The following is a 25,034-nucleotide window of genomic DNA, read 5'->3' as shown; positions in this document are numbered from 1 at the left end:
CATCCAGAGGGAATTTGGAGGAGAAAGGGAGTAGCTTTAAGGGTGGGAATTAGGAACAGAACCACCAGGAACAGGGACTGTGGATGGGGAGGTGGGACCTAGTGGCATGACACTGGCTTACACTGATGCTGGCCCTGGGTGCTGGTGGCACTCACACTACTGTAGCACTCCATTTTTTCTCTTCTTCCCTTCTTCCAGCAAAAAGGAAGCTCAAAGAGGGGGTGGAACTCTCCAGCGCAACAAATTGCCCGCTTCAGAGAGGACAAAGCAGGTGAGATGGAGCTCGGAGCCTGTGCAGAACTCAGGGTCTGGTGAGGCTCTGTGGGATCAGGATGGCCAGGCACTGCCTGTGGTCAGCCTGGGGTGATCAAGGTGTTTAGGATTCTGTAGCCAGCTAATCATGGGGGAGAAGCTTTTGTATTGCAAAGCCTCTTTCATTTGTGGGATGGACCTGGGTGTGAGCATACAAACTGGGCATGTTTGCACCTGACAGAACTGCCCCTCTCACTTTCCCAGAGATGTGATGCCATATGAGAGATAAAGGGCAGGTTCAGACTCCCCACAATCCAGTAAACCCTTGGATGATAACATTTGTTGGGTATGGAGTGCATCAAACCTACTGCTTTAAGAACAGAATTCTTTGGGTCTGGGAGGATCAGGGGGCAGGGCAGGAGCTGCTTTAGCATTTTTCCCTAGTTTCATAGAAGTTGTTTCTGTGTTTGTTGAGTGTGTTCTGCCCCTTTTGCAGAAGAACTGTGGTGGTTCACGGCAGGGTGTAAATGAGAGGCGTCCCTTCTCCTCGGGCAGAGGGTGAGTTCAGCAGCAACCCGGGGTGGTGGCCTGTCCCCACACACACCACCAGTTCTGGCACTGGTTTCTGCCCCCTTCCATGTACGTGTATTTTTTAGGGGTGGTTAGGAGATTAATTGGAGCAAGAATGGTTGGACAGCACAGGAGCAGCATGGCCTGGGATGGAACAGTGCACGCTGTGCTGTTTGGTGCTCACTACAGCACTTCCCATGGGCTGAGCTGGTGATGGGGAAGAGACACACACTGGGGCATGTCTCTCATGAAACCCTTGCTCCATTTTGGCCTTGATTGCTCTGTGTACAAAGCACCAGTGATTGCTGTGCTCAGAATCCCTCTCAGGACAGTCTGTCCAGCAAAATCTGTCTCCTGGCAGTGCACATGTGTGTGCCTGGCCCTGGCTCAAAGGCAGTGCCTGGTGCACCACGTGCTTTCTGGGCACTGGTCAGGCAGGAGCTGTTTGTTTTGTAGCTGTTGGCCCTGAGTAGGACTCAGCTGCTGCTTTTTCTGGGGCATGCTGAGACTTCTTGCTTTTACCTGGTGCAATTCCTTCATGTCCCCCTTACATCAAGTGCTGCCAGGAGACACAGGGCTGCAGACCCCGGGGTGGTGATGCAGGGGGGCCTCTCTCCCTCTCCTCTCCTGTGGGTGGGTGGATGCCATAGTGCAAACAGCCCTCCAAAGAGCCGTGGGGGTCTGCCGGGAGTGTGGGTTTGCACTCTGCTGCTCCTGTTTGGAAGGACATGGTGCTGAACTGTATCTCTGCTCTCTCTGCCAGCCCACAAGTCCAGCGTGGCAGGAACTGCAACCAGCCGCCCGGCCGCAAGTCACAGAGCAGAGACACCCACGAGGACCCCATGGTAAATCCACCTCCTGCCCCTGGGGTGGCAGCTGTGTGGGCACAAATGGGGACCTCTCCCATGGGGTGCTCCTCTGCTGGTGCTGGGCCTCCTCTGCTGGTGCTGAGCCACCTCTGCTCTTTTCCCAGCAGCTCTTCCTGTTCTTGCTTTAACCCTGAAGCTTTTCACTTGGCCCCATGTCCTTGGAGGGGTTTGGATGAGCAAAATTATCTGTTGCCTGCTGAAAGCCCTTGTATCACCTGGCATGGAAACAGAGGGAAGGGCTTGGCTCCTTGTGGAAGCCCCCCAGCTGTGGGGGTGTGGGTCTTGAGCTCAGGTTGGAATCCTGCCCCACATGTAGCCGAACTAGGGTAAAGAGTGCTACCTCCCCATGCTGAGAAGGTGCTGAGATGAAGACCATGGCCAGAGCAGAGTGGTGGAGGTGACCAGGGGATGAGGACAAGTTTGGCAGAGGAAGGAGTGCTAAAGGGGGAAACACTGAGTGGTAGATGACAACTGTGTATGGAATAGTGTAGGAGGAAGGTGGGGGTGTCTGCTCTCCCTTCTCATGAGAAGAAAATGGAATAGTTCCAACAAAGCTAAAAGTGGAAAATGTGAACTAATAAGAGAAAATAAGTTACCGTAAAAAGGGTGACTAAAGTGTGGATCTCGCTATCACAGGGTGTTGTCTAGAGGTAGGATGGTTAAAAAAATACCTGATGTTTTAATCCCTCCAGACTTTTCCTACAGTAATTTAAATAGCATTTTGGAAGAGATAGGAAATGTGTTTCTATGGATTTGGAGGGATCTTACTACCAACTGCCTTAACTCTCTCTGAAGCCTCTGCTGCTAGCCACTTCGAGAAAAGGGATATTTGAGTTAAAACACCAATAGATAGTTCAAGTACTGCAATTTTGATGCATTCCAGAGGAAGCATTAGTTGTAATAAGGCCAGTCTGCTTCAGGGCTTTGTGGTATTTCCTGGTAGCACCGGAGGGGGAGTGGATGCCGATGAGCCTGACAGACCAGAGGTGATTCAGGAAGCAGATCTGCTCCTCTCCTCTTTCCAGGGCCACCTGTGGGTTTTGTGACAGACAAGTCCCAGAGCCAAAGGAGTGGTGGCACTGGCTGCTGGCACCTGTGATGTGTGGGGCTGCTGGTGGGGTGGCCTCCTGCCCTCCTGGGCTGTGGTGCAGGCAGCAATGTCTGGTGCGTAGGAAGGCATCCAACAGAGGATTGCAAAGGTCAGCATTGTCTGCTCTCACGTCACTGATGATTACCCAGATGAGGGAGGAAGCAGCACATTATGGAAATTAGCAAGTGACGTTTAACCAGCAGGTGCTATCACAGCACCCCAACATCACCAAAACCTCCCCCTGTGCTGCCTGCCATGAAATCCTCCTTCCCTGGGGTGCTCCCTGCTGCTGATAAACCATCATTTTTGGGCAAAATGCTGCCTCTCCAGGAGGAGGGGGAAGTGGAATGTTGTCTCAGACCCATCGCACCATTTGCAGCCGTTGCAACGCATTTTGTAGCGCTGGAGAAAGGGGTCCGGGAGCCCATTAGTCGCTTCTTCGTCTCGGTCTTTTTTCGGTTCCTGGGGCTGAGGAAGGGGCTGTGCGTGCCAGGGAACAGGCTGTGCTATCCCTGACCTCTGCTGTTGGAAATCTGCTATGACTGTGCAAACACCTGCTCCGCTCCGAGGGTGCGAGAAGCTTTTTGGGGATCCCCAAAGGTCACTCCTTGTTCTGTCGGTGTGTGCTGGCTGTGCCACGTGTGGTTGGTAGGGAAAACTGTGCCTGAGTGTTCCCGTTGCCGTGCTCGGGAGGAAGCAGGAGGGCACCCCTCATTAGTCACAGCCGCTCGTGTCTCTCGGCGCGGTGGGCGGCAGGAGCGCTGCGTGCCGCACCGCCCGCGGGCAGCGCCAGCCCGCGCCCGGCGCGCTTCCTCGGCTCTGCCCAATGGGCTTCGTCTCAATCCCCGGAGATAAACGGTGTCAGCATACTGATATGGAAGGCTAGGTACAGGTAGAAGATGGATGCGCTTTGAGAGAAATAAACCTTGCCCCAGCCCGGAGTGTTGGGGTGGATTGGTGAGCGGGGAGTGAGGGCTCTGTCCCCAAAGCTTGGCTGGCTGGTCCAACAAGAGACATGATGTCTTTCCAAGTCCGGCCTGGTTGGATGTGATACAGGACAGAGGGGCCCCGTGCAAGGCTTGGTTTGTGAGCACCTTCAGGTCACTTAAAGGAGGGTCTAGCATGTGAACCATCACCAATTGTGGTTTCTTTCTCTCTTCAGCTGGACTGTGATCGAATTCTGCATGGGGTAAAGGGTGGAAGGATTTTCTGCAGCGAATCCTCACAACCAGTCTGTGGCACTGATGGGAAAACATACAAAAATGAATGTGACTTGTGTTCAGCTGCCATGTGAGTAGGCGGAGAGATTTCAGTAATACAGGGCCATCCACCATTCCCGAGTGTCTTTTGCAGAACAGTGTTTGTTTTGATACATCATGACTCACTATCAAGTGTGTCCTTGCTGCTTTGCTGTTAAGCAAACATAGATCAAAATGCCTGAGATTAATCTGATGACAGCTAATTAAGGTACACAAGTTGCCAGGGTTCCCTATTCCCTTTCTGCCCAATCATGAAATTGTTTGGGGAGTAATAAATGCCATCGCATTGGAAGTAGCATCAAAGCATTAAGGAGCCCACAGAGGACTGTCATGCCAGCGGCTGAGAGCTGTGGCATTGCAAGTGAATAATAAGCAATGTCTTGTCCTCCCTTTGCAGGAGAGCTTCAAACTTCATCACGGTAAACTATCGAGGCGAGTGCCGGGAGCCTGCCCCTGCAGTGGTAAGCAGCAAACCACAGCTGGGCTGCCAAACATCAATCTCTGCCTTTCCCCTGGTGGAAATTCCACCGTCTCAGCCTGTGGTGACCTGATCCAGGCAGCCACAATAGGCAGTGAGGAATGAGGAGTGGCTGGCACTCACCAGCTGCCCACTGTGCCCTGCAGCAGGAGCTGGGTGTCCGCACTGGGACCTCGCTGGCCGGTTAACAGTTAGCTTGTTCCTTCAGGTAAACAGTGGGCTAATTAAAGGCATGCTGCCCAGCTGCTCTTCAGCCACGTTGGCTGGGAGGGAAGAGAGGTATTGAAGCTCCTATTTCTATTGTTTTGTTCCTGGAGTGGAATGATGCCAAGAGGTGAAGAAAAGAAAGTGCTTCTTGGCTGTGTGTATCATCCCACTTTACTCCAAGTGCCTGCTGGGGAGCCAGCCTGGCCTCTGCACCTGTGACAGGATCATTAGAGCCCCAGGAATGGATGGTCACAGTCCAGATGTTTAAATACAGGTTGAGGCTTGGATTTATTGCATAACTTGGGCATAGTCTCCATGTTTTGCCTAGTCTGTGTGGCAGGAGTGTGATGTCTGGGAAAACAGCTGACTTTCTTCCTGGGACTTTGATGGAGCTAGAAAGACAGGAACTGTATAAACCATAAAGGGCTTGTTCCCTAAATAATATGCAGGGAGATGGGTGGGAAATTAGGATTATTCACTAAGTGGCACGCTTTCGGGAAAGGTCTTGAGCCTTGACATCTTGTGCAATCTCACAGAGCAGATGAGTTAAACATTTCTTAGCTGTGCTTTGTCTTTCTAGCAGTGGAAGCTGGACAGCCTCTGGCTCTTGGATTTGCAGCCAGTGTCTCCCAGTTTGTGACTCTGTGCACGGGATGTCCTGTAGCACCTGGGGAGGACTGTGCTTGCTGGCATGAACTCTTGAGAAACTGAATCTTCATTCCCAGGGAAATAGATTGGTTCCCATTCTAAACCCATAGAGAATCCAAATGTTGAACCTACTAAAGGGATTTCTGGGAAGTTTTGAGTGGGAGCATTGGCTTCTGAGTATGGATGTGGTATCCATGTGTTTGTAGGCACAGTGGGATGTGGGATATGAGAGAGCCATCATGCCATAGTATCATTCCATGCCTTCCTCTGCTCAGTGCCAGGACACCAGCAGATCCCCCAAACCCAGCAAACCTGGCTCCTTCCCCCCCTCTTCTCTAAAGCAGCAGACTGTTTTAAACTTTGCTCAAAGTCAAAGAAATTGCAGTGCAGAGAGAAATATTTTTGCCTGTGACAGTACTGGAGGCCTCTGAATCTCTATCTTTAGGGAGATGGAGCTGCTGTTGGCCTGTGGGTACAGGGAGATGAGGCACTACAAGAGTCTGTTAGTGACTGTGTCCAAGAGAGAGTAAGACTGGATACACTGTGGTAACTGAAAAATACACAGGATTCCCAAAAAACTGTGCTTAGTCTGGAATTCCTTACTGTTTCACTGAGCTGTTACAGCTCTCAAGCCCTTGCAATAAGAGGGAGATGCCATTTACTGGAAGCCAGAGAGCTTGCAGCTGTGTTAAGCATTCCAAGGAGAGATGGATGCAGTTAGAAGTCAAAGTGATAAGCTTTTTTTCTTGAGGCAAGAAAAGCGAAAGCCCCCCTGCACAATGATTTATGCTTTATGTTTATTAAGTCACCTGAAGAATCAGGCTGGAAATTTATGGGAGCTTATAAACAATGTACAGAGCAATGTTATTTTCAGCACTAAAATTCATGCTCACTTGCAGTATAATGAATTTTTCTTTCTGCTGAAGATTTAGGCACTCAATATATGCTACTAAAACCTGGAGGAAAGCAGCTCCAGCTGTGCTTTTGGCATCAGAAATGGGTTTAGAGAATTGCAATGTGCAGAATGTGAAATGCTTTGGAAGAAGATAAGAAATTGTTACCCAAAAATTGTAGTATTTCCTTGAGTTGTATTTTTAAATTACCCATGGAGAGTGCTGGGTTGCTTGTGAAAATGTGTGTTGAAGCTGCCTCATCCCTTTGCAGCCCAGTGCTTGCACCCACCCCTGCCTGCAAAGCTCCAGCTGGATTCCCAGGTGTTTCTGGTAGCTCTGGCCATCAGGGTAGGATGCTTGTGGGAAGGGTTGGGAGCAGTTTGGTTTGAGAGAGATCTGACACTAAAGGGTGTATCTGGGCATGGCTGGGGTGGAAAACCTTGCTGCAGAGAGAAGCCTGTCCCCAGTGGCCAGCACTGGGTCTGGCCACCTTCCCTGGGAGGTCTCTGCCATGACTGAATTCCTTTGATCCTGTTCTGCTTTACTGATGACAAATATAGGTCGGCATCGTGGGATAAGATATCTTTTTTTGGTAAGTTAACTGGCTGGCAGTCCTGCAGGGCTGTGCCATGTGGATGAATTGATTGTGGGTCTTTCCTGCACATTTGACTTTTAATCCTGCGTATCTTGCAGTTCCTTTTCTTGTTCAAAGGTTTTTCACACTAATCACCTGGGCAGTAGTCACCAGCCTGCCCACGCTGGTCAATAGATCAGGGGAAAAAAGGGGTTATCCTGGGTTTCTCCTTTTGTTTTTCAAACCTGTTTCTCAACAAACAGAACTCCCACGTTTGCAATGGGCAAGTCCCAGTTTCCTTACAACGCTCTCTGTTTTGCCATGCTGCTTTTAAAGGTAGTGAAAGAAGAAAGCAGGACCTTTCCCAGATTAGAAAATAGGTCTGGAAAGCACCTAGTTTGAGGCGGAAATTAGTATTTTTTCCTCAGCTGGCAGTGGCCCAACCTGCCTGCCCTTGTGCCAGGCTCTGCTGCAGTTGTCCTATGTGGCACTGAGCTGGCCTGAGGGGCTGTCACACTGATGCCAGTGTCACACAGATGTGGTCGAGCCTGGGGATGGGCTTATTTTTTTTTTTTTGCTCTTCCTTTCCAGGAGTAATGGAGCTCAGACTGCCAGCAAACACCAGGGATCAGCTGTGACCAAAGGTATGGACAGAGAGGGGCAGTGGCTTAGCCCAGCTTGGCCAGCCTGTCCTTTGGAGGTTGTGTCCTACCTCGTCCAGACAAGCTGCAGGGCCAGGACAGAGGGTTCTGCAGACTTTTTTCCTCTCACTGCAGCCTTATGATGGTGGGGCTGAGCCTGTGGGGACTTGAAATGGTGGGCTCTGCCCACTCCTTTCCCCTGGCTCTGTTTTTTCAGCCAAGCTGTTCCTGCAGAGCAGGGAGGATGCTGGCAGAGTGGTCCCCCATCACAGGGAGGCAGGAATGGCCCAGAGCCCCTGCAGAGAACATCACAGCTTTAAGCTTTCCTCATGGTCATTTCAGGTCCCTTTGCCTTCTGGCACTGCAGCAATAAACTGTCTGTCCTCTGTCTCTGCAGAGCGAGTAAAGGAAGCGTCGATATCGAGCATCAGGGGAGCTGCCGAGTCCCCAGGACTGCCAGAGCTGCCTCCATCCCCTTCTGCAGCACACGGGGCCTGTCCTTGCTCAGGTGGAGGGCGAGAGGCTGTGGGGGCTCAGTGGTGCCTTCCCAGGTGTGCCCCGTGCGTGCTGCTGCAGTCCCTGCTGCCTCGCTGTGTCTAAACGTGCTTCTCCAATAAAGATAACTCCTCAGCTTCATGTCACTTTTCTTCACTCAGCCTCGGGGGAGGGACACACGAGTCCCTGCTCTGGCTTTGCACCACGTGCTCCTTAGGAATGAGCACCCTGAGGTGCAGCAGCTGCTGTAAATAGCTGGCGAAGATGTCGGACCCAAGGAGGAAGAGTAAGGTCTGGGGTTTTGTGAGGAGGGGTCAGGGGTCAATTCTCTCTGGCTCTTTATGGTGTCTTGGGTCAATCACTTCACTGCCCTGTCAGCCCTTTTCTCCTGCCTGTAAAACGAACATTAAATGATACTTACCTACCTCAGAGGGTTGTTTGAGATTTGTTTGGTTTACATTTGGAAACCTACAGAGGAAAGTTGGTTGTAAAGCACCTCGTGTCTTGGGCTGGCAGTTTAAATGATGCACTACGTGTCCTCTTCCAGACTTCTCATGTGAGGTGCTGGGAAATCCAGACCTCACTTTGGAGCAATGCTGGGAAGCAGATACATGTTGAGTGGTCACGTTAGGAGATGTGCTGAGCCCAGAAAGGTCTCTGGGATCTGGAGGTGTGAATTTGGCCAGTGTTTCATGCTGTGAGAGGGCAGAAGCGCACTGATGGCACTCTCAAGGCGGTGCAGGAAGCTCAGCCATTGTGGTGGCCCATGGGCTATTTGCTGCTGGGTCAGCCTCTGCCTTGGCCTGAAGTGCCCTGTAGGCTCAAGTCAGTTCCTGTCTCAGGAACCATCTCCTGCAAGGAGAGGAAGATTCTTCCTTTGAAGCCCTGGTGCTGGGGCACATGGAGAAGTGAGAAATTCCATGATATGGAATGGCTTAAGCTTTTTAAGGAGATGTGGTGTTCTGAGATGTAACTGACCTACAGATGATTCTAATTCATTTATATTCTGAAACTGTGTTCAGATGAAGCCAGGCCTCTGAGACAAGGGTTTCCCTGTTTTTTTTTGGAGTCAGTGGATCTGGGACTGGGGTGGAGTTTGCAGAACAGGAGACACTGATGGTGAGTTAATAGAAATCTGCTGGTGGTTTGCACGTACTTTCTGTACTCTTTTCTATAGCTGTTTCTTAAAGCAAATAGGTTCTTTATTTGTATAAACTTTATTGCAGGACATTTCCAGAAGACCTTGAATGAACATTTGCAGTGTTTGAGTCCACTTCAGCTGACCTGATCTGTAAACACTTTTCTCTTGCAGATAAGGTTGAAGTGACTTTCAGGTTTTGACAGGATTTTACCTAATACCAATTAATTTCACTCCCACCAAAGATGTAGAATTATTTTAATTAAGTTATCACCCCCCCTATTTCTACTGCAGTTAATGAGAATTGATTATAAGCTCTCAAAATGCTTACGCATGCGTCATGTTTTATTGTAGCTGATAATAATAAAAATTGATTTTATTATCAGCAGACTTTGCCATAAGTGGTTGTTAATAGTTTATATGCTTACTATTAACGTGAGCAAACACTGTGTTTTAGAAGCAAATTATGACTGCCTCTTTCTACATGGAAAATCCCCATACTAAGTAGAGTCATACAGGGTGAGAGTCACCAGTTTGGGGCTGGCTAGCTGTTTTGGGAGATGCAGATTTTTTCTTTGATCAGAAATGAAACAAGTACATTCTTGAATGTTATTTATGCAGCCTGAGAGTGATGAATGTCAGAGAGTAAAAATGTTCTCTGATGATGTCTGCTCACTGATTCCAGCTAACATCGTGTGCAGGGACATCTACATGATTTCATAAAAGCTGTGCCCAATTTGTGGCTTAAAATAAATTCTTGCAAATGAAAATCAGTGCACTTGAAAGCTACTACGATTTGTAGTGATTTCAGGTATTTAAGTTTTCAAATAATGACCCCTAAAACCTTAATGAACTGTGCTTGAAAAGCAATAAACTGATGAAGACTGCCCCAGTAGCCTCTTCTGTCAGTATTTGAGCACCTTCTAAATTTCTCCTGCAGCCAGCAGAAATTACCATCCACAAAATCACAGCTGGTGATAAGGGATCGTTAATCAGATTCCGAGCCCATCTGCTGAGGGAGGCACAGGACAGGGACTTGCTAAAGCTGCCTGTGCTGCTGTTAGCAGCAGGGCTGGCTCCATCCTGCTCCCAGCAGCCCGCCTGCTTGCTCTGCTCTTGCTTTCAACCCCCTTTTTGCAGGTTTTTCCAAGGGCTGGCTGGTGAGGAATGTCCCTGGTGGCACAGCAGAGCTCCAGAAGGATGCCACATGTTGTTACTCCTGAGGAGGAGGCGGAGGCAAAGGTTTATGAGGTGCTGGAGATTTACCACTTTTTCTTTTCTGTTAGCTCGTGGTTGCCCTTTGTGTTCCCCTTTAGAATGGTAATGAGGCCAAGCCAGTCCTCTATGAAACTGGAAAGGTACCAGAGCTCTGGGGACTCTTCTGTTTGCTGTAAATTACACTTTATTAAGGGTGTTGCTTGCCAATAACCGCAGACCCCATGTGGTTCACAGCAGTTCCTGAGGTTTTGTGGAACTGGCATTATGAACTGACACTTTGGCCTCCAGTCTCTCAATGCCATTGGTTTTTCAGCTAAAATGCCCTCTGCAGGAACCTTAAATGTCTTAGTATTTTTTCCTTCTTTTTTCATAGAAGGTGTCAGGAACTTATGCAACTTTTCAGGGCACACAAGTACTGCTCTTGGTAGAGAGCGAGGACTGTTGACTCTGGCAGATGCCTCAGCAGACCTTGAACTCCCTGTGGTATTTTTCAGTCCTCTGTCCATTTGGAGCCTGGAAGCTCTGCCCAGCAGCTCCCTGCTGCTCCCCAGCCACACCAAGGGAGAGCCCTGGCATGGCCCCATGGTGTGCTCTGCCCAGGGCACCTTTTCCAGGCTGCCATAGCCAACAGTGCTGGAAATCTTGCAGTTTAGGGATATTTGCTCTTTTAGGAACTCGGTGAATTGTGACACGGAGAGCTTGATGCTGTTTGTGCAGGGAAGCCCCTCTGGCTCTGCTGCAGAGCTCTCTTTTCTGGCTCTCCCTGTATCCCTGTGATGCTCAGTCCCACCACACAACTTCTGCTATGGGTACCTGGGGATTTCAATATTATTTGTCTTGATTATCATAATTTCTGCTCCATGGCTCATCTGCTTTCACCTTGGGGACTCATGAATGGGCTTCTCTCCTTCATCTCTCTAGGGCTTCTGTTTGGCAGCTGTTAGAACATCTGTCTTTCCCTGCAAGGCTCTCCCTACTACAGGGACCTCTTCTCCAGGCAATTTCCTTGGGATCTCCCTGCTCTATTCTGCTGCAAGATCTCTTCTGCTGCCTAGCTCTTTCTCTGGATCTGCAACACAAAAACTTCCAATGCTTTCCTCTGTATGAAGGGTGAGTAACTCCACTCAAGTTGTTCACGAAAAACAAGATGCAACTGCTTGAAAGTTAAGAATACAGACCCTTGATGTAGAAGGTGTCAAAAGAAACACTTAGTGCTGGGTGTAGTAACAACCACCCCTGTGGTTTGAGGGTGGGAAGCATGGAGAATTTCTGCATGTAGCTCTGAAAAACAGATGAGTTGGCTTTGTTGCCTTCTTGCCTCAAAGAGGTTGCTTCCTTTCTTGGCCTGTGTCAGTGAGATTCTGCAGAGATGGAGACAGATGATTCAGAGCTGGGACCAGAGGTAACCTGGAGAGGCAGCAGAAGAAAGGGGTGGAGTGCTCAGCCAGGTGGGATTTGCAACAAAGGAAAATAAACAGGTAGATGTCATCACAGCATCACTGCAAGTGGGAATTGCACAAGCAGAAGGGTGTAAACACAACCAAAGGTCTCCCTGTCCAGTGTGGGTGGAATGTTCTGCACCTGCCTCTCTGCCCCTGAAAGGCTCTGTCCTAAGGGAAAAGTTCCTGGTGGAAAAAGCTTTGCTGAATCACTCTCTGTGAAGCAGGCAGCTCACTGGTAGGGTCACAGCACGGATCTTCCTCAGGCACAGGGCAGGAGCCCAGAGCTGAGCTCTGTGTGCCTCAGCTGACACAGGGGACAGCAGACACGTGCTGTAGCTGCAGTGTTTTCTAAATCCAAATTCCTTCTCCTGATCCTTGACAGGTGTTTGTTCTTCTGTCCCTTTACTCTGTCTCCTATTGCAAACTACTTCCCAAATTTAATAGCTTGGTTGGAAGAGAATTACTTTGCTCTTGACAGAACATGCTGAGTCAATCCACTTTATCTGCAGATTTGGTTTGCAAATAATATCTCCTTTCCGATAGGGTTCAGGTGTCATCGCTGTGGACATTGGCAGGAATTTGCTTGACCGTGACAGCTTTTCCAGAGCCTGGCAATTAAGTTGTCAGGAATCATTTTCCACTGCTAGGAAACATTAATGGATCCTGGCCTTGGCTGGAATAAGCCCTGGGAGATGGATATTGTAATCAGGATGAGGAGGGGTCCTTGTAGCCAAGGTCTTCATCGATCCAAAGGTCTGGACACTTGGTGGAACTGATACAAGGGAAAGGTCAGGATACACAGGGCAGAACACCAGGGGGAAGGAATGAAAATGAGGAATATGAACAAGGACACCATCCCTCGTGCTCCTAACATAGCAGGAAACATTGGCATTTGGAGAGGCTTTAATTTTGCAGATGCACACTGCAAAGTACTAATATTAGCAGAGCTCCTAATATGAAAGCAAATATTTGAAAGCAAAAGGATATGAAAGCAAATATTTTTCCACTAGGTAATCCCTAAAATTGTGTTGTTGTGGATTTGCTTTTCAAGTGAGAAAGTTGTTGGAAATTTCCTTCTCTTAGAAAATAAAACTGTGATGATTCAACACAAGCTCACTCTGCTTAAATTGTGTCAAAAAATAGATCTGCAAGCAAGGATTTTGATTACCAAATACAGTATTTGAAAAATGAAAAGTTAGTGACAGATTTAGAGAATTTAGGATTCCCAACTGAGAAGTCTACAATTGAGATTAATCCAAAGAATTGCCAAAAATCTCCTTACATAAAGGACAAAAAAGCATCCAGGGCCCATCTAAGTTCCATTACCTGAATAGTGGGCAAACCTTAAGGAGATATTTGAAGAAAACTAAAGATATAAAGCGTAAAGAGATAACGTGCACAGTAAATTTTCAGGAAGCAAACCATGTGTGGGCTAATACCAATCTTTGTAAAGCTGGCTGACTTCCTAGGTAAAGGAAGTACAGTACATCTAGTCTGTGCAGACATTAAAGGCATTTGGCCTGCTGCCCTGGGGGATGGTGTCACTTAGGCTCAGTAAGGTAGGTCAGGGACTGGCCATGGGGGAGGTGATAGCAGATGAGCAGAAGGTGCCATGGTAGTTTTCAGTGAACAGCCAAAAGAGATGGATTTTTAGGACCAAACTTGGTATTTTTGCTCCTTGCTGTATTACAGGAAAAGTTGGCACGTACAGCAGAGCACTGCTGAGTTTTTTAAACATGAGGAGAGTGGGATTCCTCCTGCAGAGCACAGGGTGACCTTCTGGGCTCGAATTGCCTGGGCTCAAACTGGGCTGAAATACAGCGGTGAAAAGTACAAAATCACCCTCTGAGGTTAAATAACGGGGGGTTCGGCTATTGCTTGGCAGCTCAGTTGAAAATGATAGCTGAGGAGAAAGTCCTAATTGCATTTAGGTAGGCAGAGGGGAGATGTGAGCCCAGGATATGCTGCAGCTGTGCGAGGGGCAGCCCAGGGCTGGGCAGAGCGTGCGGGAGAAGAGGGGTCCTGGCACGGTCCCCTCTCACCTCGAGCCACATGAAATCCCCTTCCTGGCACAAACGCTTGTATCAATCATTAGCCAGACATCCAGAGCTGGGTAAACACGTTTTTGGCTTTGAGTGGTGATGACAGGCTGGGAGCATTACCTAATGAGGTGGGACCACTTGATAGCGTGGTGTGTTATATATTCCTGCTCCTCCCTGCAATCTTCCTCTCCCGCACAGAGAGCAGGCAGGCTGCACTGAAGGGGTGTCCCTGGCTGCCATGAAGGTGACAGGACTTTTGGTGAGGGCAGCTCTTGCCCTTTGCTGCTGCTTGGGTGAGTATTCACTGGGGTACTGCAAAGATTGACCTGGCTGGGTCAGAGTTGAGCTTTTCTTTCAGTAAAAGCCTTTGGGTCTTGCAACATGGAGGGAGAACCTTGTTTCATGAAGAAACAGCCTTCCTGAGAGAGCACAGCAAGGAAATTAGGTTTCAAGATTGAGGTTTCAGCAAACATCATACAGCTGTTATCTTCTTGGTTTGTAGGAGCAGTTCCAGTGCAGGGTAGGGACTTGCATGTGGCAGTCATGTGTATAAAGGCAAAATAAAACTGTAAAAATGGCATTATTACCCATGTGAGCAATATAAATGCAAACTTTAACCTCTAGGTTAAACTCCCATTGCACTGGTAGTTTACTGTGCTACTCCTGGTAACTGAGAATGATCTATTTGGAGATGGACAATGCTAGTGGTGATTAATTATCATAAACAATGCATGTCCCACCTTTTGAAAGTCGAACATAAAAGTCTCTTAGGAGAGGTTAAAATCCAGGAGTATAGAATTGAAAGTACCTGTATTGCTTACCTGTAACATTTTAGGCGTAGATAAATACATGTGTTCTCATAAGGTTTATCTCCCCTCAGAAATGCAACGAAACTTTATTTAGTAACTTTTATTGCCTCCTATGGCCATTTACTGGAGTAATGTAAAACTCCACATTTTCCTAAACAAAACAAGTTAGTGTTGACTAATCACTGAATTAACTTGTTTCATGAGAATGTTTGCATATGTGTTCTCTGCATGTTAATAATATGGTGGGGTTTTTTCTGTTTCCTTTTTTTTCTTTCAGGTGGTGCCTTTGGAGTTCAGGTGAGCCACAGATCTATTTATTATGTTCTGTTCAGGCTTCTGGTAAAGTGGAAACTGTGTGCAGCTACCCAATGAGCACATGTGTTAAATCTAATGAAACCTTTGCTGTTAAAATAATATTTCCCAGTGCATGGTTGAATGACATTTCCAATTTCACGAGAAAGTAAAAGATCCCCATTTTTTGCAATATTTTTGGTTCATTAAATAAAATGAAAAAACAAGAAGTAATTGTACACTGTTATTATATTAACTCTTAGACATAATTTAGTTACTCCCAGCCAAAGGCAGTAGCTTGCCTCCTTGCGAGGAGAACTGTCTTAGGATGACACGCTCGAAAACATCAAACACTGTGACTCTGATAATTGCTTCCATACAGCAAGGCGCAAAGAATTCCTTGCATAAATTTCTATACCTATATCACAGAGAGAAAACCAGCAGGGCCTGAGCCGTGGATTTGTCTGCAGGTTCCTCCCACGCAGCTGCGAGCCTCCCTGAGCTCTCCAGAGTGCAGCACGATCTGGAAGGATCCGATGCGGAGCCGAGGGGCTCCCAATTACCACTGCCTTCATTAGGCACTGTCTCACCCACAGCCATCCTCCCTCCCTGGACCCCGGCAGAAGTGCATAATCAGAAACTTCTGTAGGGAAGATTCCTTCCTCCTGATTGCCTGAGCAGATTCCAAATAATGCCTCTAATTTGCCTCCCACTACCTGCAGGCGTAGTGGTGGTGGGAGGATGCTGGGGGGTTTTTATTCGTGAGGGAGCCAAAATCGGGGCTGATTCTGGGCTGCTTCCACAGCTTGATTGCAGCCAGTACTCCAGTGGCATTACCAAGGATGGGAGGTCCTGGGTAGCTTGCCCAAGGGACTTGAAACCAGTGTGTGGCACCGATGGCAACACGTACAGCAACGACTGTGGGATCTGCCTCTACAACGCGTGAGTCTGGCTGGGAACCCTGCAGGGGCTTCCAGGCAGGGGTGGCAGCTTTGTACCCCAGGGATGAGGAGCATGTGCCTTTGCAGCCGAGTGACAAAGCCACCGGCCCTGAGGTGATGCTGTTCCTTGATCCCTGACACAGGTCTGCTTTCTTCCAGGGAGCACGGCGCCAGCGTGGAGAAGGAGCACGATGGAGAATGTGACCCAAAACCTGTCGTGGTAAGACAAAGTCTTTAATGGGGACAACTCAGACACCATGCAGAAGTGGAGCAGGATGTGCAGAGCTGGTCTGCACAGCCCAAAATAAAATCTGGTGATGACCAAAGCTGAGAGGGTTTTCATAGGTTATCTGATACCATCTCTGTTATTTTCTTCTTCAGACTTCAAACCTGTCTAATTGGGAATAAAATAAATATAATATGTTGGCTGAAGGCTGGATCTCACCACCTGGATACCTCCAGTAGGATCCTATGAAGGACCTCACAAAACCCAAATCACAGTCCTTCTTAATATCCCATTTGGTTTTTTTTTTTTTTTTCATTGGGGGAGAACTTCCACAGAATTTCCAGTTTCTACTTCTGATAGTGAAATGGGTTTGACTCTGGATTTGTCCCCAAAGGCTGAGGGAGAGTGAGAGAACTATGTAAGAGTGTTATATTTTTATATCAAAAAGGTGTTGTTTTTTTTTTCCTCTCTATTCCTGCTATTTTTACAGGTTGATTGCAATAATTACCGTAGAGCTGTAGTAGATGATCACGTCATGGTAGCGTGCCCAAGGATATTGAAACCTGTCTGTGGCTCAGATAGCTTCACTTATGACAATGACTGTGGGATCTGTGCCTACAATGCGTAAGTCGTGTGCATGGAATGTCCTTCTGGATAATCAACAAGTTGAGGCTCTCGGAAGCACTTCTGTAAAATACCAATTTTAAGGCAGGTGTCTCTGTAGGTCTCCTTGCTTCTGGCTTCTCATGATTCTGCAGACAACTTGAGTTTTCTTCCCCATTTTTTTTGTCTATGCTCTTGAAGGGAATCACAAAAAGAACCAGAGCAGAGACATGAGCAGATCAAAGTGTTGCTTGTAACACCTAATTACTCCTAACACTTAATTCCCATAGGAGATGGGAATATCTGTACATTAGCAGCTGCCATCTGCAGGGCACATTCAGAGAATTTATTCTCTATGCTCACTGACCAAAGCTTTTCTTCCTTTCAGAGAACACGACACCAACATTACCAAAATACATGATGGACCCTGCAAGGAATCTGTTGCTGTAAGTGCAATATAAATCAAAAATCCATCTCTTAGGGCTGCTAATAAAATCCTGAGGACCTCATAGACTTCTCTAGGAAGCTGCAAGATGTCCACAGGACAAGGTGTGCGAAGGTCCCAGTCCATTATTTGCTCTTCTGCATGGTGGGGGTGGATTTGGCATCCTCTCTGCTGGAGAGAGCAGGTCACCCCATGCTTACCGCACCAAACTGGGAAAGAGGAAGGAGATGGATATGAGATGAGGAGCTGACTTGTGTCCCCAGGAGGAGGTGGAGGGACAGAAGATTTCTCTTGCCAACATGCTGTGCAGGTTGGCAGTTTTCTCTCTGGAGACCACAAGCGTTTCCACCCTCAGCAGCAGGGATTCAAAACTCCCATGCTGGTTGTATTCACAGATGTAGTGAGACTCACAAGAGCACTAACCATAAATATTTATAGAGCATAGCTTATTGTATCTTTTCTGAGTCCAACAGTCTGATGCCTGAGAAGGAGGATTTCTGTATTTCAGTGCTAAAATTCTGGGATGTAGGAAGTCCATTCTCCAACAGATAGATAACCATTCTTTCCTATCCTTTCAAATTCTGTACTGAACTACAGGGAATCTGAAGTAAGAAGTAATCAAAGAGCTGGATAAGTGTGGAGAAAACCAACACAAAGTGAAACAGTATTATTCAGATTTACAGCTGTTGAAAAATGTTTCTTAATAAATTCAAGATTTTTTTTTTTTAATGAGACGAGGCCAAAAATTTTATACATGTTCTTGTGGCCGAAGGATCTCTTCTCCAAGGTAGTCCTTCTTGACTCCTGGAGAACTAGGATAATATTCAGAAGTGTAATTTCTGATTGGAAGTTTAGCTTCAGTGTAACATGGCTTTGTCCTGTTACAGAAACATTTGAGGCTGAGATACAGAACAAAAAGGCTTTGAATCAACTTTCCTTGCATAGCAAGGGCTCCACCAGAGCGATTTGTCCTGATTTTGCCAGGTTGACTGCACCAGGTACCGATCACAAACCACCAAAGATGGGAGAACACTGGTATCCTGTCCGAGGGACCTGAACCCAGTTTGTGGTACAGATGGCACCACCTACGACAACGAGTGCAGGATCTGTGCCCACAACGCGTGAGTGCCGTGCCCAGAGTGCTCCTCCTGAGTGCCCAGCAGTGCTGGGCAGTCTTGAGAACTGTCCTGCTGCATTTCTGCTCCTGCCTATTTCTTCAAGTCTCTTAGAAACGGGATGGTTTTGGATTTGCCTCGAGTTTCTTTCTGGTGCCTTCCATGTGCTCACAAAGAGTCTTAAGGCATCTCCTTGGATGAGTCTGTGGGCTGGGCAGAGGAAGGAACAATTCAGAATATTGCTTTAAATAGCATGTTGTGTGAAGATGGTAATTGTGTGAAGATTGATAATGAGTGAAGTAGCAATTCTGAACACTTTTTAAAGCGTCTGAAGCCATGGTTTGCTTAATTTTGCACATGACTTTGACCAAGAGGTTAAGTATTTATTTTGTTTCCCTCTTCCAGGGAGCAAAGGACCCATGTGGGCAAAAGGCACAGTGGACAATGCAGAGAGAAGACTGCTGAGGTAAGTGTTCAATATAGCTCCTCTTAGCTGCATCAACTGAAGGGTTCCCTGAGGTGACATCTTACTCTGAAAGTGAGCTGGCCTGAGGTCTGGCTTTCTCCACCTGTCTATGAAGTCTTATCAGCTCCTTGTGTTGAGGATGCTGACAAATCCCACCTGTCCTGAGGACGGTGTTCTCTGGGCCCTCCTTGCTCAGCAGCTCTGGCAGATGGGCTGGATGAGAGCTATGCACAGAGTCCTCATGACGAATTCACACCTACAGCAGCTCTTGGGGTGGGGACATATTCTGAAATGTGGAGCACACCTGAAGTTTTAACTGGAATGTATCAGCTGCTGTGTAGGACATGCTAACACACAAATGTGGGAGTCATTCAGTTTGGGCTTTGATCTTCCTTTGATGGTGCCCTTCAAATGCAAAGTCCAAGTTCTTTCACTGGTCAGTTAAAAAGGGGCCATGTTTTAATTTTGTTTTGTTTTGTTTTTTTTCTGACATATCTTGTAGTTGGGACTTACCAAGGTGCTTAAGCCGGGGATTTGTCCCTTCACACACTGTGCAGTGCTGTGCAGTTCCCCCCATGTGAGAGGGCTCAGGCAGAGATGGCTCAGCCTGGTTTAGTAAGAACTGAGTCGTAGCACTGGTGTTGTCTCAGCATCCCAGCATTAGAGACATGGCAGGAGGTTATGATGGAATTTTTTTAATTGGAGATCAAGGTTTTCCTCAGGTTTGATGCTGATGCTTTTTTGTAGCTTGACTGCAATAAATTCCCAGCCAGAAAGGTGAAGGGTGGCAAAGACCTGGTCCGGTGCCCCAGGATCCTGCATCCAGTGTGTGGCACAGATGGGTTCACCTATGACAACGACTGCAGCATCTGTGCCCACAACGTGTAAGTATGGCACACAGGACGCTCTTTTGGAGTGGCAAGCCAGGGTTAGTGCTCCGGATGGCTTTTCTTTTGGTACTAACATACTTGTGCTCCTCTTTCAACCTCCTGAAGCCCTTGTCACCTGGATTTTGTTCCCTGGTGTTTTTTGCTCCTTGGGGGAGTGTGGGAGAGCCAGCTCTCAACCTGAGGGCTGGGATATTTGGTCAGGAGAAAGAGTGGATGAGACTGTGATATTTGGACAGAAGACAGAGTGAATGGAGCTGTTGTATAGCACATAATGAGGAGACCTGACTGGTCTGTTACCACTTAGAATTACACTTTCTAATGACAGGGAGAAGCTGGTTCATCAAGCAATCAGGTGCCTCCTTTATCATATACATTGGTTATGGGTTTGGTTTGCGTTCTGTGGTGCCTGGGTGTTCCGGGGCTCAGGTGGTGAGCGTGCTGACCCCAACCTCTCCCTTTCAGACAACATGGGACTGATGTTAAGAAAAGCCACGATGGAAGGTGCAAGGAGGAAAGTGCTCCTGTAAGTGTTCTTTTAAATAAGCACCATCTACTCTCTCTGCAGTCTCCAGGAAGACCCTGGCTGGGCTGATGGTGCACAGGGCTCATGCTGATGCTGTGTTTCTCCTCAGCTGCTCACAGCTGCCAGTGTGCTGTACAGGAGGGAAAGAGAGGATGGGGACAGGCTGGGACTTCAGAAACAAAATGTCCCAGTACTGCCAATCTCTGAACAGAAATCATCAGAGGCAGCCCAAGAACTGTGCAGCCCATTTTAGAACAGTAGGAGAGGAGGCAGAAAGCTGTGTTAGATGTCTGTGCATTTATTCAGTGCTAGGATTTCCATTGCACTAGACAGGTTAAAAAAATCCTTGTACTCTGGTCAGCCAGGACAAATCTGCTCTCAGGTATGTGTACAGAAATAGCTTTATTATCCTGCACAGTAACAATATGTGCTGATAATATCTCAACACATTTATTCTGCTTATGCAGAGCAGCTCTGAAGCACCAAAAATAATTTCATACATCCTGAGGGACTGCAATATATTTTCAGAAAAGGCACGTTAAAATGTGGTCTTTGCTTTAATTTGTTCTTGGACCACATGGGAAATATGGATAATAAGAGACAGTGCATTGGGGAGACTGTGCAAAATGACAGTGAAGTGTCAGTGATGCTTAGCTAATGTAGAGTGATTTCCAATAGGTGTTTGTCTATTGATCCTCAAATATTTAAACCATTAGGTTCTATATATTGTAAATATTTTTGCAACAGATGCTGGTGAAACAGTTCTTGCTTCCCTTCGAAATGCTGGAACAAAATCTTGGATATAGTAAACTATATCCAAGTTTAAACTATGGTGCAGCTTGACATAGTAAACTATGTCAAACTGCACTCGATGTCAAACACTTTCAATCAGATTCCTCAGGCTGAGTTAGGGGATGTTTAGTTTAGAAATTAGCACCAAAAAAAAGCTTCAGTGAAAGTCTTGTCGGTAATTGGAATAGGCTGACCAGAGAATTGCTGTTCCTTGGAGTTTTTCAAAGGGGATGTGGATGTGGCACTTGGGGATATGTTTTGGTGGTGAACATGGGGGGTCTGGGTTAATGGTTGGGCTTGATGATTTTAGAAGTCTTTTCCAATCTTTATGATTTTATGAATGCTTGATTTAAAATTTGTGTATGTTCTGCTCTAGCAGAAGAATTTCTTTTACCACCTGTTCCCTCTGCTAAGCAGAAAACACCAAACTACAATTACATAATTCATTTCTAATGCAAGTCGAAACTTAAAGAACCCTCTGATTTTCCCCTGACAAAGACCTCTAAAATCTAGAGGATCAGAGTGGGCAGACTGCAGAGGGGACACTGACCCAGCGTTACTGTTTTGTCTGCCCAGGTTGACTGCAGCACGTACCTGAGTGGGACCAAATCCGGAGAGGCCATTGCAGCCTGTCCCTTCATCCTGCGCGAGATCTGCGGGACAGACGGTGTCACCTACAGCAACGACTGTGCCCTGTGTGCCCACAACATGTGAGCCCTGCAGGCCACCCCCCTCCACCCCCGAGAGCCCCACAAGAGTTATTTGCTGGGCATTTTTAACTCTGCTTTCTCTTCCAGGGAATATGGAACCCAGGTTGCCAAGAAGCACGATGGAAAGTGCATAGAAGAAGCTTCCCAGGTAAGTGACACCTGAAGGAAAAGAAGAGTTTGAGCAGGTGCCAACTGCACAGCCTGAGCAAACGCTGGGTGGTTTGGCTTGTGTAGCCTCCACGGGGGTCACACTTGTGCTGCCCTTCCTTCTGTGGGTGAATGTCACCCTCCCAGCAGCAGGAATATTGTGCACTTCCTGCACACAGTCAGGGAAAGAAAGAGGAGAGGGCAGGTGAGGATTGAGTTATGAGACAGGTAGATGATAAATTATTAAAGGCTTTACACAGGGAATCCTTTTCCCACAGCACTTTGTCATAGCTGCTGCAGGAACTTAGCAGAATGTTTTGGCAATATGGGCAGGGGAAGCAGAGGGCCCAGGGAACCCGGTGCTCTCTCAATGCTTATGTTTTAAAAAAGGATGTTTTTCAAAGGTTAGAAAATTGCCTGTGTTTTGAATGCTGGTACCTAAGGTATCAGGGGATTCCAACCCACCTCTGGTTTTTGGTTTGGTGTAGGTTGTTTGGTGTTTTTTTTTTTTTTTGTAAATGCAATGTAATCTAATATATACCAACATGACTCATGTAAAAATACCAGATTAACTATATTTGGCCAGTTCTAAACCATTTACTCTCACTGGGAATAGAAGAACAAAGCCACCTCATTAGCATGTGTTTGAAAGAGTCAACATCCCGAGTCAGATATTTCATTTCTATACAAACAAACTATGAAATGTCATTCCTTTGTTTCCTGAGTACGCTCTGTGCTCAGGCTGGTTGAGATACATAAATCAGGAATGAAGAGTTCACACTGGAGAAACTGGGAGTGCTAAACCACAAGGCCAGCTCCTCAGATGATGTAAATCAGCTTCCACTCCTGTCAGTCCTGCTGGCAGCTCTCAACACTCGGAACTGTCCCATTGCAACAAAAGAACTGTCAGCACATCTCCCCTCCATTCTTGTGGGCCTTGAAAAACACCTTGGTCACAGTCAGTCCCCTTGCAGGAAGTGCATAAATCGTGCCTTTTTGATTTAGAGATTATTTCTGAGCTGCCTTTTGTAATATCCTGGTGGGTTCAGTAAGGTGTAGGGGCATTGTGATAAATGCAGAGCTCAATGAGTAATGTCTACCTTCCAGCCTTGATTCAGTCTTCTCCAGGGAAGGCTGTGAAAGGAAATAGCTAGTTTTCCATGAAGAACGAATTAATATATAAGCGCCATTTGTCATCAGGCAGATCCTTTTAGGGTGTGGCAGAGGCATAAGCAGGGGGGATGTGTTGGGGCTGTCTTGCACAGAGCAGAGCCGTGGCAGAGCCTTTGCTGTCCTTGTTTTCCCCAGCTGAACTGCAGCCAGTTCCACAGGACCACGCTGAAGGATGGCAGGGAGCTGATGGCCTGCACCATGATCTACAACCCCGTGTGCGGCACCGACGGCGTCACCTACGCCAGCGAGTGCACCCTGTGTGCCCACAACTTGTGAGTGCTCCTCTTCCTCCCTGGGGGATTCACAGTTTGGCTCTGTGGGAGCCAGGTAATCTGCAAGGGCTCTCTCTGAAACCTTGTGCTGAAGGCATTCTGTCTGTCTGCCCCCATTTTCCTGCTTGCCTTGCTCAGTGTTTGATATGGGTGTTCAACCCCACAGAGGGGGTGCACCAGCAGGGGAAAGTGTCTGATCTGTAAGGGCAGGTTTTTTTAGTGCTGGGCAGGTGGTGCTGAGCTGGGTGATCTGGAAATCTCTCTGACTCCATGGGAGTGAGGTTTGTTCTTGCTCTCTGGCTGTAACAGGGAAGGTTGTGGTTAATAACAATCTCTCCTTCCTCCAGGGAGCATCGGACCAACCTTGGCAAGAGAAAGAACGGACCCTGTGAAGAGGACATTACAAGGGTGAGTGGAAAAGGATGGGAATAAAGAGTGAAATTCAGTGTCTGTTACATTCCTGGGGGACTGTCTTCTGCTCTGGGCTACAAATCAGAAGGTGATGGTGTGCACACCTGAGGAGATCCCTTGGGAATTTCACACTGCTCATAAAACACCACCATCCATCCCACTTGCTCTGTAATAAAGCAGGAAGAAATATGACAGTGAGCAGAAACAGTACAAGATCACATCTGCCACCAGGAGGACACTTGGAGTTGGTTATGATGATGTTACAGCCAGTTTCATTTCTCAGTGGGGTGTCATTCCTTATGCTCTGGGGCTCACAGTTTTCTCTGGGGCAGAGGGACTTAATACCTACCTTCTGTGTGCAGGCCCTTTGCAAGGACTTCAAAGTAGTCTCTCCTATCTGCACCATGGAATACATGCCCCACTGTGGCTCTGATGGCAAAACCTACAGCAACAGATGTACTTTCTGCAACGCCTACCTGTACGTATAGGAGTGAAACCTTTCTTTTCATGATCAATTCCTGTACCTGCTGTGGATGCAGGGCTGTCTCATCTTGCCTTTTTGTATAACTGCTTGGGGCATGCACTCAACATCTCTGGGTTTTTTGCATTGTAAGGGAAAACGTGAAAGGCCCATTTCTGTGCTCTGTACCTGGCCTTCTGTTTGTTAGCTTTAAAAGTATTTTCTTGAATTTCAGCAGCGCTCAATCTGTTCCACAAGCTCACAAGGGTGTGTGGAAATTACTTCACCAAACCAACTGGATTGTACCAAATGAATGAAACCATTCATCTTTCCTCAAATGAGGATAATGAAAGGGGATGTTTGGGGTTTTGAGGCTGTTCTTTATCTCCCGTCAACCCTAAGCCAATGCTTGGGCCAGTGAAATGAGGAAAGGGGCATCAGCCATGTCTAATTCTCCTCTCTCCTTTTCTCACCAGGGAAAGCAGGACAACTCTCAACCTCATGAGCATGGCTGAATGCTAAGTCTGTGCCGGACTTCAGCCCAGGAAGACAAACTCCCTTCCATGTGTATTCCCATGGGCTGACCTTCCCTAGTAACATCCCTTCAGTTTGCCTTGTTTCCTTAGCTCCTGAAACACTTGTTCAATAAACTGACTTGGCAACGTTCCTCTGTCTCAATGCCACATCTCTTCCCTTTTGCCTCATCTCTTCCCTGTCACGGTACTTTGAGTGGTGGATGTCTATTTTTCTATTGAAGTTCTCCACTACCAACTAATGTGGATAGACATTTCTGGCCATGTGTCAATGCCAGCCCTGCTCTGATGAGGACCTGGGCTCCCCTTGGAGCTCTCAGTCCTTTCCTTGCTCCTCAGTCTTCTTGTCAGTGTTAATGTTCTCAAACCATGATATCTCTGTATAACCTGAGCACAGTCCCTCTCTCCAGT

The 25,034-nt window shown here is 47.4% G+C and overlaps 2 protein-coding genes across 7 annotated transcripts in view; both read left to right on the top strand.

The window, feature by feature from the left end:
* The window catches only part of LOC137483168 (serine protease inhibitor Kazal-type 5-like), a 40,657-nt gene extending 32,252 nt beyond the window's left edge, over positions 1–8,405 (top strand). For 2 of the 5 annotated variants that reach the window (XM_068206053.1, XM_068206052.1), the window contains exons 7-12: positions 199–271; positions 749–810; positions 1,586–1,667; positions 3,944–4,071; positions 4,438–4,501; positions 5,309–6,714. In XM_068206053.1, the coding sequence (XP_068062154.1) occupies positions 199–271; positions 749–810; positions 1,586–1,667; positions 3,944–4,071; positions 4,438–4,501; positions 5,309–5,365 (466 nt within the window). In that variant the 3' untranslated portion in view covers positions 5,366–6,714. Of the gene's footprint in view, positions 1–198; positions 272–748; positions 811–1,585; positions 1,668–3,943; positions 4,072–4,437; positions 4,502–5,308; positions 6,715–6,826; positions 6,859–7,431; positions 7,485–7,878 lie in introns of those variants that run through there. The other 3 variants (XR_011004382.1, XM_068206054.1, XM_068206055.1) reach the window with 3 other exon arrangements.
* A 7,187-nt stretch (positions 8,406–15,592) lies between these two features.
* LOC137483167 (ovoinhibitor-like) lies at positions 15,593–24,753 on the top strand. Of its 2 annotated transcripts, XM_068206050.1 has the most exons (14): positions 15,593–15,858; positions 16,017–16,077; positions 16,574–16,707; positions 17,075–17,132; positions 18,116–18,252; positions 18,652–18,712; positions 19,460–19,596; positions 20,065–20,125; positions 21,494–21,627; positions 21,715–21,775; positions 23,083–23,219; positions 23,567–23,627; positions 23,993–24,108; positions 24,567–24,753. In XM_068206050.1, exons 1-14 carry the CDS (start codon positions 15,608–15,610, stop codon positions 24,610–24,612), a joined length of 1,455 nt encoding a protein of 484 aa, XP_068062151.1. In that variant the 5' UTR covers positions 15,593–15,607; the 3' UTR covers positions 24,613–24,753. The 2 variants fall into 2 exon arrangements, with proteins under 2 accessions (XP_068062151.1, XP_068062152.1); XM_068206051.1 differs by lacking the exons at positions 21,715–21,775; positions 23,083–23,219.
* The last annotated feature ends 281 nt before the right edge of the window (positions 24,754–25,034 follow it).

This window comes from Anomalospiza imberbis, chromosome 15 (assembly GCF_031753505.1).
Source record: "Anomalospiza imberbis isolate Cuckoo-Finch-1a 21T00152 chromosome 15, ASM3175350v1, whole genome shotgun sequence".
NCBI classification, from domain to species: Eukaryota; Metazoa; Chordata; class Aves; order Passeriformes; family Viduidae; genus Anomalospiza; species Anomalospiza imberbis.
This window is presented reverse-complemented; position numbering and strand designations above follow the sequence as displayed.

What these genes read in the sequence shown, in the direction of transcription:
- LOC137483167 (XM_068206050.1), top strand. Translation starts at nt 15,608, where the DNA reads ATGCCTCTAATTTGCCTCCCACTACCTGCAGGCGTAGTGGTGGTGGGA. An exon ending in GTGAAGAGGACATTACAAGG is followed by an intron (nt 23,628 to 23,992) that starts GTGAGTGGAAAA and finishes TTCTGTGTGCAG; the next exon opens with GCCCTTTGCAAGGACTTCAA. An exon ending in ACTTTCTGCAACGCCTACCT is followed by an intron (nt 24,109 to 24,566) that starts GTACGTATAGGA and finishes TTTTCTCACCAG; the next exon opens with GGAAAGCAGGACAACTCTCA.